Raw genomic sequence first — 16,579 nt, 5'->3', positions numbered from 1 at the left:
CTGCATTTTCCAAAGATAAGAGGATGAAAACAAAACTGGTGTTTTCTTTAACTATCAGTTGATTAGAACCCTGCTGCTAACATGGTAGCCACTCTTGCCGTGAAATGTGACTAGTCTGAATGGAGATGTGCTGTGAGTGTAAAACACATACTGCATTTCAAAGAGTTAGTACCAAAAAAGGGTAAAATGTCCCAGTGTTGCAAGGATGTTTGGATATATTGGGTTGAAAAAAGTGTATAGTATTATTAAAATCAATTTAACCTGCTTCTTTATACTTTTTTAAAGAGTATTTATTTATTTTTAGAGAGAGGGGAAGTGAGGGAGAAAGAGAGGGAGAGAAACATCAATGTGTGGTTGCCTCTTGCACACCCCCTACTGGGGACCTGGCCCACAACCCAGGCATGTGCCCTGACTGGGAATCGAACCAGTGACCCTTTGGTTGGCAGGCCAGCGCTCAACCCACTGAGCCACACCAGCCAGGGCTGCTTCTTTATACTTTTTAAATGTAGCTACATGTTAAATTACAAATGTAGCTCATGTTATATTTCTATTGGACACTGCTGAAAACTAGAAAATTAAGCCATTAAAATGTGCCACTCTCCTGCTTTATATGTTCTGCTGCTGATTATGGCCCTTGAGAAAATGTGAATGAAATGGCAAGTAAGTGCACATTTAACCTGTCCTTTTTCTCCTGTTTAGAGTTTGACAGGAGGAACCAATGGAGGCGTCCACTGTACAGATGTAACAAATGCAAGCAGGACGATGCTCTTCAACATTCATTCTTTGCAATGGGATAAAGAGCTCTGCGAGTGAGTTGTGTTTGCCCCTAAGAATAGTTTTCCAAATCATGTTACCTGTTCGTAACCTGAATCTTATTCTTTGCAGACATCAGTGAAACACCACACTTTAAATGGTATTCCAGCCACAATACACAAGTCTATGTTGTGTGTTGTATTAAGAGAGACTATTACATACACATACCCAATAAACATGGACAATTAAGGGATTGCCTTGATTATTCTGGATTATTGCCTTGATTTCAAAGAAGATTAGGGTCCTTTAACAAAGTACTTTGGTTTCTGTGTAGTTTTAATTTTTTTTATTGATTGGTTTGTACAAAATTAGAATGTTAAATATCTAATCATGCAACTATGTTCTGCTGGTGTGTTTATTTTTTTACTATTTAATTTTATACTCAAATACATCCATTTATTGTTATTTACATTTTTTACCTTTAAATGCATATGAATGTTGCCAGATATTTATGTACTTATAACAGTGTTAAATACCCAATCTTGTCTATTGTTTTTTCAGATTTTTTGGAATTCCAATGAAAATTCTTCCAAATGTCCGGAGTTCTTCTGAGATTTATGGCTTAATGGTAAATATAAAATTTTTGTTAAAAAACTTTATTATTCATGAAACATAGCAAAATGAGTAATAAAAGTTATGCATATATGCAAAAAAAAAGTCAATTGTGTTACACTTGATAGTTTGAGAGTTGTGACTTGTCTGAGAATGTGGGTAGTATGTAAAGTAATAATTTAGTATTTAAATAGTTTTATAACTTAAAAATGGTGGAATTCTTACCAATTCATTTCACACTTTATAAACTTGAATTGGCTCTTCTTTGAGTATTATACTTTTGAATTATTACTGGGATAATCTAACTACTGAGGTGTCAGGGGAATGTTTTGAGCCATTTTGGTATCCAAATAACTGTTTAGTAGTTGCGATGTCTGCTTTTAATTTATAGGAAGGTCTCATCACATTTTAGTGGTGTTCTTTTTTCTGTTGAATCTCTCTTTTTAATTTATTTTTTTACTTAAATATTGTTGATATGCAATCTCTTTTACTGGCCAAACCACGTTTTAGATTACTTCCTTTGTTAGCCTGAGTAAAATTTTAGCAAAGAAATTGAAAGCAAAGAGTCTGCTTCTGATATGTGGTTGTTAATTAAACTGGGTTCCATAATGGACATCTTTACTGTTGCTTTCATGGAAACTCAGAGAAAAAGCAGTTTCAGCAAAACGTGTGCTTAGCACCATTGAGTATCCCTGATTGCACATCAGGGATGGAAAGCTCTAGGAGGGTTTGAACTGCTGTTTGAACACCAAAATCTGGAATTTATGATAAAACTTCAGATCGCAAAAAATATAGGCAGTTAATCTAATATTCTTCAAATATTAGAAACTCTATTTATCGAACACTACATGCTCTGCATAAGTCTGGAGCAAGAATTCTTGAATGTTTAATTAATAATAAAGCCTTTTAAGGTAGCGTGGAGCTTTTTAAGAGATAGGTAACTGCTTATCTACAGTTAAAGTGCTTTGATGGTTTTATAGCTGTCTGCAGACTGACGTGAGTAAGAGAAAGAAAACAATTCTTGAGAAACCATTTCAGAGAATGGTTGAAAAAGCATTTAACTGGCCTAGTTTTCTCTTGTATTTCAAACATTATGCTTCTGTCCCCCTTTTTCCCCCTTGCTGACTATAGAAAATCTCTCATAGCCTGGTGAGTAGGTTGCCCACCAATTATTCTACCCATTCACTCGGAAAAGATACAGTGCATTTCCATTTAGTTTGAAACGAGCAGAAGTCCATTTACCAAACAGATTGATCTAGAATCATGACTCTTCAAATTATTATAAGCTCTAGTCAAGCTGTAGGTTTTGTTTAAGTTTCATCTTATTGGTTTGTTTTTAGACTTTTTCCATAAGACTGAGAGTGATGTTTCAAAATAAAAGTCTGTGGTAGTTTCCTGGTGTGAGAAATTCTGATGTCCCCACTACAAAGTACATTTGTGATGTGCTTTGGACGTTAGCATAATAGGGAAATTAGATGGAGTTTTTCAATGTCCCAAACACCTACTTTGACCAACCTTTCAGACCAGTTAGTTGGAAATGCACTGTCACTTTTTCTGCATGCTTCACCGGAGGATGTTCCCAAGACTCTTCCAGAGACCCCTCCCTGTGACAAAAAAAGGAACGTTTTCCGTGCCTGACCTCACATAGTAGATCCTGCTGGCAGTTGGAAAATAACATCAATAGTATAAGCAAAGACTTCTTTTAGTACTTAAATATACGGAGCTAGACAGCCTCCAGGTTTCCTTTTGTGACATTTATCTTTCACTTAATATCCAGGTTCAGGTTTGCTAAGAATATATACAGGAAATAAAAATAGTGGGTCTTGAATGAAAAAGAAAGCATGAAAGAAAGAAAATAATATCCACTATCTGAGGGTGTTTTCTATTCTGTAAAGGGTTTCCATGTGTATGCTATTATTTCCTTATCATCAGAGCTACGTGAGGTGGCATCTATTCTTACCCTCACTCTAACAGATAGGAGGCCCCAAGCTCCCAGTGACCAGGAGACCTGCCCACAAATGGCAGGCTGAGGGGTAGGTCCAGAGCTTTTATTTGGTGCGCTTCCTAGTACATCACACCTACCTCGGGGATCACATTCTTTTCCCTTAGGACAAATTGCTTTGTGTTAGTGTGTGTTTCTTTAAAAAAAAAAAAGTTTGTTGAAGTACACAGTCAGCCACTTATATCTCGTTTTTCTTCCTAGAATGCTGGCCATACTTGATCAAAATAAAAACCACTACTCATGACATAAATTAGCTCTTGCTTATCTAAACTTGAAGAATGATGTTAGCTATGAACAAATAGTACCCAATACCTGAACACTGTTGTGTTCCTCATCTTAAGAGCAGTTTGGGTAGGAAGAATAGTTGGTAAAATGCAGCCTTCCAAAATAAGTAAGTTCCATGCTGACGTGATAGCTATTTATATGTTCATTTTAAAGAATTGTGTTAGTCTTTTCTTAGTAATGATGATAATAGCAAAGAGCTAATGACTTCGGCGTTCATGTAGCCCAGGCTCCATTTTGTAGATAAAATAAATTGAGGCACAGAGAAGTTTCAGCGGCCTGCTCAGTGGCTTAATACTAACTAACCAGGAGTAGAGCCCATGTCTCCTGACTCCCAGCCCAGTGTTTCATGTCCATTCTCCAATTGCCATGTCTCTTCTCATCATTTTAGGAATACTTCTAATATCTGTCTTTGAACCACTCATGTAGTTGAAACACTTGCTTTGTCTTGTCTGCCCCACATGCTCTGGCATGTCGCTATTCATGTTCGTTCCTATTGCACTTAGGTTAGTAGAGCCAACAGTTTCTGATTATTCATAATCCTTTTTAAATTTTTATTAGAAAGCTGGGTCCTTGGAAGGTGTGCCAATATCTGGGGTAAGTTTCACCTCACATCTCCCTGCAACCTCCCCACCCTCACCCCTTCCATGTTAAGGCTTTCTTCCTTTATCTTAATTAATGTACCTCTTCCTGAACTGGAAAAGAAGTAAGAGCAGCAAAATTGGCTAATTCTTGTCCTTGTGTGGGTTGAGAATCTTTTGAATAAAATAATTCTAACACTCCCACTCCCTTCCCATACCTCTTATCTCATGGGGGGTATTAACAAATAGGGAAATGTCCAGATGGAGGCAATGTAAAAAAAAAAAACAAAAAACACATAAATCAATTCATTCCTTGATATATAAAAAATGAAAAATAAATCCTATGGCTCTTCTAAAAAGGAAATTAACAATGTTGTCTTAGTGTCCTTTATTGTCATTTACACTTGCAGTGTTTGGGGGACCAGTCTGCTGCATTGGTGGGACAAATGTGTTTCCGAGATGGACAAGCCAAAAATACGTGAGTTTAAGAAACAGACCTAAAAACCAATGGTGTTTTGTGTGTTTTCCCTTTGGTGCTTTGAATGTGGAAAAGCTTTATCTCCATCAAATAAAATGCACTATGTCATATGTAGGCACATTGATGAGGCTTGTGAAGACCTTAATCTGTAAAATTCATTGCCTTTTCTGTCCAGAAACTAAATTTTGGTTTATAGTATTCATGCCTTTTGAGGGGAGGTTGGCAGGGGGTGCTGAGCAGAGAGGAGGAAAAGCCATGTTTAAAATGACAATTTTCAACATGTTCCTGCCCTAGACTTTCTCACTATAAGTAGAAAGTCATAGTTTTGTGGAATTTTTGGTGCTATTCTCCTGGCACTGTATTCTCTCCAGTATCTGGAGTTTCTCCTTAGATAAGAAGCAAGAGGAATGATAGAAGTGGAGATTTGGTGCATTTTTCTCCTAATCTCATCTCCTTACTCTAACAAGCCCCATATCTAAGAGTAATAAGATTGCTCCCACTTTAGGATGAGAAACCAGATGCTCAGAGAGGTTAAGCTAGTAAGTGGCAGAAGCCATCTTTCTACCCAGTTCCATCTGATTCGAGGTAGCCAGGCTCTTAACCTCTACACTTGTGACTGTCCCCTGTATGGCAAAAATTTCCATAGGTCTGCCAAAAGACTGTCTACATATAATTGTTTTTTTCTTGAGAATTTCTTAAATCTCTTATCAAAGTTTAACTTCACTGATTAAGTTTTGTGACTAATGGAATGTCTAATTTTTTTTTTAGATTTTATTTATTTATTTTCACAGGGAAGGGAAGAAAGGGAGAAAGAGAAGGAGAAAAACATCAGTGTGGGATATGTCAATTGGTTGCCTCTCGCATGACCCCAGCTGGGAACCTGGCCTGTAACCCAGGCATGTGCTCTGACTGGGAATCGAACTGACAACCTTTTGGTTTGCAGGCTGGCACTCAATCCACTGAGCCACAGCAGCTGGGGTGGAATGTCTAACATTTTAGATTAAATGTTCTTGTAGTCTAGCAGGGTCAGCAGTCCTTGTGTGAGAGAGTGAGAGTTTTGCGGGGAGAGGGGAGATAATGAAAATTCTTTGCAGGTCATGCTATCATGAGGTTACAGGGAACAAGGGACCTTGAGTCAGCGTGGGTCTGGAAACATTCTTTAAAGTCTGGGTTTCAGGCAGCTGAATCTCAGGAGTCAAGAGAAATAATAGAAAACTGGGCTCTTCCCTTCATCCCTCCCACCCCCCAGACAAAAACACGTTTGTTCCTCTTTGGTGGGCACACTAATGCTAGTAAAGTGGATGCTATCTCTTATTTGTCAAGTACCTAACACAGTACCCAATAAAATTGCCTCATTTTCCTTTCTACTCCTCTCCCCCTTAAACATTGTCAGCCAAGCTTTGATGATGAATTTAAGTCAGGGAGGGCTTGTTGAGTACCTCTGCAGCCACTGCAGGTTGGAGGTGGGAAGTAGCAAATCAGAAGATCTTTGGGCTCAGATTTTTCTTCCTCAGGGGGAAGAACACAAATACGCGGTTAATCATATTATAAATGAGAACTTCAATGCTGTAAGAAACTTTGAAGTACGGCTGTTGGGTTCCAAAGGGAGAAGAGAAAAATCACAAAAGATTATGTTACTAATAAGATGTTTTGAGGAATGAGCAATATTGGTGAGTGCATAGAACACTGAACAAAGATGCAGATGGGGAAATGGAAGACTTTGTTTAACAACTATAGAGAACATTCAGGTAGGGATGTGGTAGAAAATTAGGTCAGGATCATGTTATGAAGCCCTGAAATTTGGACCTGAGGAGGTTTTTTTCTTCTCCTTTCCTCTCCTCTCCTTTCTCCTCCCCTCCCCTCCTCTCTCTCTCTCTTTCTTTCTTTCTTCCTTTCTTTCCTTCCTTCCTTGCTTCCTTCCTTCCTTCCTTCCTTCCTCCCTCCTTTCTTTCTTTCCTTCTTTTTCTTTCTTTTCTTTCTTTCTTTCTTTCTTTCTTTCTTTCTTTCTTTCTTTCTTTCTTTCTTTCTTTCTTTCTTTCTTTCTTTCCTTCCTTCCTTCCTTCCTTCCTTCCTTCCTTCCTTCCTTCCTTCCTTCCTTCCTTCCTTCCAAGAGAACAAGTCCATTTCATTTATTTACTCTTGAGTAAGTTTCGATCCTTGAGGGGTACAGTATCACACGGATTCTGCATGCAGGGGCCTTAGCAGGAAGGTTGCTTAGGAATTTAGCCTGAAGCAGCCACGGTTTCCGGCTTCCATGAGCCTGACTTCCCTTCCCCAGATGACGCTGGTTTGGTTCACACCGCCACCGGGACTCAGTGTTGTTCTTTGCTTTGTGCATGGAAGCACCTCTTGCCCAGATGGGGTTCAGTTTCATCTCAGGCACAAACATCTTCAATTTTAAGAAGCGCTGCGTGCTCCCTCTGGTTACAGAGACCCTGCTTATACCAGCAAAAATGGCCGCGGACCACAGCCTTCCGGACGAATTTGTCGTTATAGGGTCCTGTTCCAGCAGGCTCCACAGGCTCCAAGATGGTGCAAAGAGCCTGAGGACTTTTTCTTTTTTTTTTTCTCATTTTTAAAAATATATTTATTGATTATGCTATTACAGTTGTCCCATTTCCCCCCCCACTCCACTCCATCCTGCCCACCCCCTCCCTCCCACATGCCCCCCCTATAGTTCATGTCCATGGGTCATACTTATGAGTTCTTTGACTTCTACATTTCCTACACTATTCTTACCCTCCCCCTGTCTATTTTCCACCTATCATTTATGCTATTTATTCTCTGTACCTTTCCCCCCCTCTCCCCCTCCCACTCCCCTATTGACAACCCTCCACGTGATCTCCATCTCTATGGTTCTGTTCCTGTTCTAGTTGTTTGCCTAGTTTGCTCTTGTTTTTGTTTTAGGTGTGGTCACTAATAACTGCGAGTTTGCTGTCATTTTTACTGTTCATATTTTTGATCTTCTTTTTCTTAGGAAACTCCCTTTAACATTTCATGTAATAAGGGCTTGGTGATGATGAACTTCTTTAACTTGACCTTATCTGAGAAGCACTTTATCTGCCCTTTCATTCTAAATGATAGCTTTGCTGGATACAGTAATCTTGGATGTAGGCCCTTGCCTTTCATGACTTGGAATACTTCTTGCCAGCCCCTTCTTGCCTGTAAGGTCTCTTTGGAGAAATCAGCTGACAGTCTTATGGGAACCCCTTTGTAGGTAACTGTCTCCTTTTCTCTTGCTGCTTTTAAGATTCTCTCTCTTTACCTTTAATCTTTGGTAATGTAATTATGATGTGCCTTGGTGTGTGCCTCCTTGTGTCCAGCTTCTTTGGGACTCTCTGAGCTCCCTGGACTTCCTGGAAGTCTATTTCCTTTGCCAGCCTGGGGAAGTTCTCCTTCATTATTTGTTCAAATAAGTTTTCAATTTTTTGTTCTTCCTCTTCTCCTTCTGGCACCCCTATAATTCGGATGTTGAAACGTTTCAAGATGTCCTGGAGGTTCCTAAGCCTCTCCTCATTTTTCCGAATTCTTGTTTCTTCATTCTTTTCTGGTTGGATGTTTCTTTCTTCCTTCTGGTCCACACCGTTGATTTGAGTCCCAGTTTCCTTCGCATCACTCTTGGTTCCCTGTACATTTTCCTTTGTTTCTCTTAGCATAGGCTTCATTTTTTCATCTGTTTCTTGAACAAATTCAACCAATTCTGTGAGCATCTTGATAACCAGTGTTTTGAACTGTGCATCTGATAGGTTGGCTATCTCTTCCTCGCTTAGTTGTATTTTTTCTGGAGCTTTGAAGTGTTCTGTCATTTGGGCCATTTTTTTTTTTTTTTGTCTTGGCGCCTCTGTTACTTAAAGGGGCGGAGCCTTAGGTGTTCACTGGGGCGAGGTAATGCTGGTCCCTGAGCTGTGACGCTGTACATGGGGGAGGGGCCGAGAGGGAGCAATGGTGCCCGCTCTACTCTCCACGACCTCAATCTTTCACTCAGCTACCCACAATCAAACTGGGCCCCTCTGGTGCTGGTTCCCCAGTGGGTGGGCTTGTGCACGCCCTAGGCCCCTGTTGGTCTCTCCAACGACCTCTCCTGTGAGGCTGGGAGTCTCTCCTGCTGCCGCCCCAACCCACACGGGCACTTTCAATCAGAGGTTTGTGGCTTTATTTCCCCGCCCTGGAGCCCTGAGTTACTCGGTCTGCTTTGCTCCCCGCCGTTCGTCCTGGTTTATCTGTGCGCGAGTGTGGGGCCTCGGGGTATTACCCGCTGCTCTGCCTGCCCCGTTCTCTGCTACTCTGAGTCCGGCCCTCTCGGTTTATCTGTGCGCGAATGTGGGGCCGCAGGGTCTGCTAGTGGTCAGACTGCCTGCCCCATTTGTCCCACACTCCACCAGTCTTGGTCCCGCCATGGCAACTCGAGTCCTCTCCGCCCAGGCTGCCCGTCTCCGCCCCTCCTACCGGTCTGGATGAATGTTCATTTTTTTATTTCCTTGGTGTCGGGCTTCCTTGCCGTTCAATTTTCTGTCAGTTCTGGGTGTGCGAGGAGGCGCAGTGTGTCTACCTATGCCGCCATCTTGGTTTTCCACTTCTGAAGGTTTGTGAGTTGGTATTCAGAGATGACTGGAGCTATTTGTTTAATAATATGAAAGTTCTAGGTCAAAGTAAGGAGAGACCAGAGCAAAGAGGCCATAGAGGACGCCACTACAGTGAACTCATAACAAAGGCAAGGACTAAGAAGGATGGGGACAGGAAGGCTGCAGGTGGATGTCCATGGCTCTGCAGAGGGACAAGACACAGGAAGTATATGTAGAGTCCAGTCCCCTGCGCTGAGTAGTTAGACTTAGCAAAATTAAGGAACAGATCCAAGTAGAAGAATTTCTGTTTGTGAAATACTTGTGATACTGGTAGGCTCTATATTGTGCATATTTGGACATGCGCAATGAGTTTAGTATAAAAGTGGAGATATTGAATGTCCCCTATTTACAGGTGAATTTTTTTGGAAGCAATAGCAATAGATGAAATTACAAAGATAAAGTATACAGGTGGAGGAGATATTTAGGAGAAGTAAGAGACACAGAGATGGAGAATTCAGAAAAATAGAATGTAGCTATGCATTCTCGTGGATGTCCATGGTAGAGATATTCAAGAGGGAGGCTTGGTCAGCAGTGCAAAAGACTATAAAAAGGTCGTGGAGGCCGAGAATGAGAACCAACCATGGTACATAGAAATTGGGTCTTCACTGGGACCTCCAAGGATGAAACTTTAGTAGAACGCCCAAGATAGAAGCCAGCTTGCAAATGGTCAAATGGGTGTTGTGGGTAGGTAAAATAAATAAATAAATAAAGACAGCAAGACAGAATGTGCTTTGCAAATATGCAACCATCCAGGAATAATAAGATCACTAACAGGATCATACCAAGTTTGGAGAATTTTGTTTGTGTTCTCAGTCCTGGCCAGACTAGAGAATGTTTCTTTGGAGTCTGAGCAGAGAACAGATGGAAGCTGTCAGATAAATGGGAGATAAGTGATAAGCAGAACAAAGTCCTAAGAGGTTGGAGAGATTGGGACTGAGGAGTAGTTAATCTCGCTGAACCTCAGCAGGCAGCCACTGACAGTCAGCTGGGAAGTCCGTGGAAAACCATTCTCTGTTTCTAGGTGGAGGAACGGATGATGGGTGATGCTGATTTTTCTTTCAGTTTATCTGTATTTTCTAACTTTTTAGAATAAACATGAGTTATTTGAACATCAATTTTGCTTTAAGAAAAAGAACCTAAGATAGATGCCTCCTCTTCCCAGAGGTACTTAAAGTAATAAATGAGGCCTTTTCCCGCCTTTGCAGCTTGGGCCAGGGCCATCTTGGCACACTTCCCCCGGAGGGATAGCAAGCAACCTTTACCTTCTCAGAGGTTAGGAAAGTCAGACATCGTTTTGGGGATGTTTGAACACGGGACAGCCTAAAGGAAAAATAGAAAGGCCATATAAATGCTAGAAGCGCTCTATCTGTTGGCTGACTGGGAAGAAAGAGTAATAAAATGTAGGAGGAAAAAAATTGCCTGTGTACTGCTTTGAAAGCTGTGGTCTCAATGTAGCAATGGAGTCTCTTCATACATTGCTAATGTTCATGAATTACTTATTAAGTATACTAACTTAAGGACTCACTTTTACTAAGTGCCTTGAGCCTTCGCAGCATTTTTGTGCTTTAAGACTTGGGCACCACCGTTCATACAGTGTTTATATGGGTGCTAAATTGATACAGATTTCTCCTTTTAAAAGTATGAAACAAATCACTAGGTTCCATTTTATGAATATTTATTAAAATGTATAACTTCAAATACATAGCCTTTTCAGTGTTGTGGAAGTAAACACATGTACATGATTTAGGTGTTTTCATTTGTAAATGCATTATTACCTGTACCTAATGTTATTTGACCGGTGACTTTATTTTTTTTTTAAGATTTTATTTATTTATTTTTAGAGACAGGGGAAGGGAGGGAGAAAGAGCAAGCCATGTGTGGTTGCCTCTTGTACGCCTCTACTGGGGACCTGGCTTGCAACCCAGGCATGTGCCCTGACTGGGAATCGAGCCTGCAACCCTTTTGTTCGCAGGCCTGCACTCAGTCCACTGAGCCACACCAGCCAGGGCTGACTGGTGTCCTTAAAAATTTAGATAACCATTAATCCCATTTTCCTTGAATGTGTTATCTGTGCATCAAAGAGGCGGAGAATATATTTGGTTGAGAAGAGATAGAGTGCCTTGGGCTAATTCTTATTCAGAACAATGGTATCTAGGAAAATGTTGATGGGAAAAAATTGCCCTCGGTTTCTGTTTGCTCCACAAGACAGGCAGCAGATGGGGTCTGTTGACATAGTTCTAACTAGAAGTAACTTCCACTGGGGTCCCTCTGCCAGCCCTGAGACTGAATGCTGCCCCTTCTCCTGTCTGCTAGAATGTAACAGAACATAGTGGCAGGGTCTGTTGGGAGGCAAGCCTGAGCTCGGGCAGGACAGCTTGTGGAAAGCCAAGGCGACAGTCCCAGCCAACTTGGTTGAAAACTGTTTCCTTGTGACCCTTAGTGGTACCAGTTTGGGCTGCTTATCTGCCTGGCACAAGCCAAAACTACTCACGTCCACATGTCAGACTTGTTGCAGAGTCCGAAGCTTATGCTGATAAAGCTGCCACAAAATAAATTCGGTTCTTCCATGACAGCCGTGTTACAGTCTCCCAGCACTGTTAGAATGCCCAGTCCTGGCCCTGTTCAGTTGGTTAGAACATTGTCCCAATCAATAAACCAAGGCTGCAGGTTCGATCCTGGGTTAGGGCACATACAGGAATCAACTGATGAATGCATAAATAAGTGGAACAACAAATCGATGTTTTTCCCCTTCCCTGTCTTGCTAAAATCAATCAATCCATCAATGGATCAATAAAAAGAATACCCAATTCTGCTGAGATGGGAAAGCTAGACCTCAAGTAGCCTTCCCCTCTATGTCACCCCTGTCCCCGCGGCCCCACTACACCTTGCCACACTCTGCACTTGGCCTTTTCTTGTCAGAAGATAGTGGCATTTCTGTTTGTGACCGTGTTCTTCTAGACTGATGTCTAAAATGTGATTTCAAAAGGAGTATGTCATGTTTGTTAGGTTTTGGAACTCCAAAATTTTAATATAATGACTTTTGTTGTACTAAGTTAAATGTCAGTTTAAATAATTTGTATTATTAATGTTTCACCACTTTTAATAAAATTGTCTTCCTGTTTATTCTTCCCCCAACTATAGGTATGGAACAGGCTGCTTCTTACTATGTAATACAGGCCGTAAGGTATGTTTTTCAAAATAAAAGATTGGTGAAAGTCTCCTTTAACTTCATATAAATAATGCACCCAATGATGAATGTCGCTAAATTTGAATGGCTCTAATAAGAACCATTCGAGGTTCTTTGAATTTTATATATGTCTTTATTCTTTAAATTTTTAAGAGATTTTTATTTATTTATTTTTAGAGAGGGGGAAGGGAGGAAGAAAGAGAGGGAGAGAAACATCGACTGGTTGGGCACGTGCCCCAACCGGGAACTGGCCCGAAACCCAGGCATGTGCCCTGAGGGTTTGCAGGAGGAAGCCCAACCCACTGAGCCACACCGGTCAGGGCATGAATTTTATATATATGTTTTTAATTGTGTTAGTGGGATTTGTACACTAGGACCTTGTACCTTGCTAGATTATTTTTTTGGACTTTGTTAGATTCTTAATGCAAATCTAATTTAGAACAAGTGATAAACTTTTTATGCTGTTTAACTGTATTATTCCTAATATTGTTAATTTTCCTAAGAGTTATTTTTGGAATTGTTGTATTTATTAAATTATTTTGTACCTAGGTTATTTTAGCTTTAAAAAAATAAAAGCTGTCTTTTTATTTTCCTGACTTACTGAAGTCTTTTTCTCTTTCCTATAGTGTGTATTTTCTGAACATGGCCTTCTGACCACAGTGGCTTATAAACTCGGCAGAGACAAACCCGTATACTATGCATTGGAAGTAAGTACTTTTCAGTCGATATGGATAATACGACAAACATTCAAAGTTAAGAAAATCACGGTGTTTCCTAACACCTTTTCTGGTAAATTTAAATATATAGGACTGAAAAACCTCAGTTTTCTTCCTGACATTTGGTTGAGTGGAAGGAATGCGGGACTGAGCTCTGGTGCTCAGGACTCCCAGGTGACCTTGAGTATATCGGTTCCTTAGTTCTTTTACCAATTCATTGTGGGACCTTAACCATTTTGCTATGACTTAGCTGCTTCACAGTGTAAGAGTTTTCTATTTCTAAAGTTTAATGAGGCATCGATTCACTCTAATACTGCTTTCCACGTGAACATGCTGTTTTTATAACCACAGTGCGCCAGTGTTCCGAAGAGAAACCCTGGGCACGAAAAGACAGAGCAGCTCTCTTCATGTGTCTCTCCATAAAAGTAGTTTGTGTCACATTCTAATGTGGGAAACGAAGTGAGAAGATTTATGCCATTTTTCACTGAAAGCATTTGTTTCAAAGCATGTTTGTCAATTGTAGTAGGAGTCTGTCGGCCTGTAGGGCATGGTAAGTGTGTATTAAACACATAAGAAACATTTACTTCAAAAGTCAAAGAAGCGGTGTAGTACTCTGCTTCTTTCAGGTACATTTCTTTTTTTTTTTAAGATTTCATTTACATATTTTAGAGACGGGGAAGGGAGGGAGAAAGAGAGGGAGAGAAACATCAGTGTGTGGTTGCCTCTCATGCTCCCCCTACTGGGGACCTGGCCCACAACCCAGGCATGTGCCCTGACTGGGAACCCAACCAGCGACCCTCTGGTTCGCAGGCTGGCACTCAATCCACTGATCTACACCAGCCAGGGCTCAGGTACATTTCTTAAAAGCATTTCTTTACAATCAATTTTAAATGGCTCCCTTGTAATATACGAATACAGTATATGATCTGAAAACTTACTTGAGTCTTGTTTTCTCAAGTAGCTAATAATAATTGGCTTAAAAGTGTTAGACTTGTTTTTAGTTAAAACATTTTATTAGTTCTTAAGCCTAGAACATGAGGAATTTTAGTTTATTTCTGTTTTTTCTTGCCCTCTCCCTATATAAGCACCGTAACTTCGGCCCCAATCCCTTCTTTGTGGGTAGTAGGAGCATTTGTGAAAACACTTAGGCTGCGTATTTAAAGGTATCTTAATACTTCTTAGAACTTAAACTACCAGCCTTCTCTCTGTTTCCCCCCATAGAAAGAACTTAGTACAGCACTAGGCGCACCGAATATGCAGCATTGAACAGTAAGCTGTTCTCTTTTTTCTTATACAGGAGACAGCCAGTCCTTTAGAATTATAGATGCCTTAGACTTGAAAGGGACCTGAGGACTGCAGGTTACCTGGCCTTAACTTCCCTCCCAATATGAAAAGCCTTCTCCTCTATCCTCTGTCCATATCCTTCTAACTTCTGTTTGAAGATAACACCATAATTGCTTCTTACTAACCATTGAACCTAGATTGTCTGTCATTCAAATACTGGGAGGTCTCTACCAGGTTGTCCGGGTCTTCCTCCTCCAGGACAAACTTACTCGTGCCCTGATGTCACATGATTTCTAAATGCTTTTTAGTTCTGGGCTGCCTTTGTTGGATGCATTCCAATTTGCCAGGGACTTCCACAACAGAGTAGAATATTCCACGTGCAACCTGACCTGTACTCTCTAGAGTGATTTGGGCATCTCTGGCCATAAACACTGCTGCAGCTGTTCTAGCCTGAGAGTTCATGAATTGAGTCTGATGACCTCATCAGAGCAGTGGTTCCAGGAGCATGTGTTAAAGTATCCAGCGCTTTTCCAAATGAATCATTTCAAGCCCAGTCAGCTTCATTCTCTGTTTGCACAGATCTTTTGCTAAATTCAGGTCTTTGTTTCTTCCTGGTAAATTTCATGATAGCGATTTCAGCCTATAGGGACACAGACCGAATTCTTTTTCACTCTCTTCTGTTACTCTTTCAGTTTTGTCTGGTCTGGAGACTGAACAAGCATGTGCTTTTTTGTTTGTTTGTTTGTTTTATTGTTGTTCAAGTACAGTTTTCTGCCTTTTCCCCCTACCCTTCCTTTCTGAGTTTGTTTCAAATCATGTAATTTTGTTCAGATTCATAAAATTGTAAAGCTGAGAAGGACAATAGACTAGATGACAACAGGCTTTGCTACACCCTGCTCTGCCCTTGTTTTACACACCAGGAATCTGAGCATAGACAAGTGAAACTGGAGTCAACTTGGCCAAAGTAACTTTTGACAGTTAGCAAGTGGCTGATCCAGGAGGCAAGTCTCCAGGCTGCTGGGCTTCAGAGTCTAGATGCGTAGGCCATCCCTTTGTGCCTTCTCCTTCCTTGTAAATCTGAATATTCAGGACGCCAGTCTCCCAAGTCCAGTGTTCTTTTCACTGCGTCTCACATATGTCACTTCCTTACTCTACTAACCAAGCAACTCATCCACCACAGACAAGCACACACTAATGATAGTATAAGGTTTTTTCCCATATTTTCTAATTTTTCAAATTAATTAACAAATACTTTAAAAAATTAAACCAAATAAAGACAGCAGGGATAAAGCTAGATTGGTAAGACTTTCTCAGTAAGTTCATGCTAATTGCGCTTGGTCACACTGCTTCCTTTTTTCTCTAAGGGCTTACAAAGGATATGTTTAATATTCATTTCTTTAATTGGACAGATTAGTGTTAGGCTTGGCAGTCTGAGGTATGGAAATTCTACTTTTTGCCCTTTTAAAAAACTGAAAGTGTCGCTGTCCATCTTAGGTTTTAGCCTTTTTGTTCTCCCTTTGCTGATTTGGAAGCAACGAAATGCATTTCTAATTTTTTGGTGGTGGTTTTGGGTTTTTCATTTGTAGTGCCTTTAAACTTTTAAGGTATTATTTAATTATACGTTTTCCCAAGAGAGTTTACAGATGTTTAGTATTTTTAACCTCCCGGCCATGATGGGACCCTTGAATGCTTTACTCCCACCCACCCCCACCAGCAATCATGTCACTGCATTTAGTTTTCATTTCCCTTTTTTTCTTAAACATGCAATAATTAGTACTATTTTCTTTTCCAGTCTATAGTAAATCTACTTCACCAGAGTCTGGTGTGGAAAAAAAATCTTAGATTAACAGTCTTTTTTTTTTTTTCCTACATCCCCTCTGGCTATTTTTGATGCTGATGAGATCTGTGCTGCTCTGAGGTGATTGGTATCTTTGTAGATAATCTTGTTTATTGTCTGAGATTTAACATTATCTCTTTATCACTGGCATTCTCTAGTTTTACTAAAATGTTTGGGTTTATTTTTACATATCCTGTTAAGTGCTTGGATATAAGTCTGTCTTTA

At 40.4% G+C, this 16,579-nt stretch overlaps 1 protein-coding gene across 3 annotated transcripts in view; it reads left to right on the top strand.

Annotated features, from left to right (window-relative positions):
• Window positions 1–16,579, top strand: part of GK (glycerol kinase) — a 69,709-nt gene that overhangs the window by 38,008 nt on the left and 15,122 nt on the right. For all 3 annotated transcript variants that reach the window (XM_053917241.2, XM_045192953.2, XM_024557550.4), the window contains 6 exons: window positions 700–809; window positions 1,315–1,381; window positions 4,211–4,246; window positions 4,641–4,708; window positions 12,472–12,514; window positions 13,144–13,224. In XM_053917241.2, the coding sequence (XP_053773216.1) occupies window positions 700–809; window positions 1,315–1,381; window positions 4,211–4,246; window positions 4,641–4,708; window positions 12,472–12,514; window positions 13,144–13,224 (405 nt within the window). The remainder of the gene's footprint in view (window positions 1–699; window positions 810–1,314; window positions 1,382–4,210; window positions 4,247–4,640; window positions 4,709–12,471; window positions 12,515–13,143; window positions 13,225–16,579) is intronic.

This window comes from Desmodus rotundus, chromosome X (assembly GCF_022682495.2).
Source record: "Desmodus rotundus isolate HL8 chromosome X, HLdesRot8A.1, whole genome shotgun sequence".
In the NCBI taxonomy this organism is placed as follows: Eukaryota; Metazoa; Chordata; class Mammalia; order Chiroptera; family Phyllostomidae; genus Desmodus; species Desmodus rotundus.
Note: the sequence above shows the minus strand (reverse complement) of the source record. Positions and strands in the feature narration are given on the sequence as shown.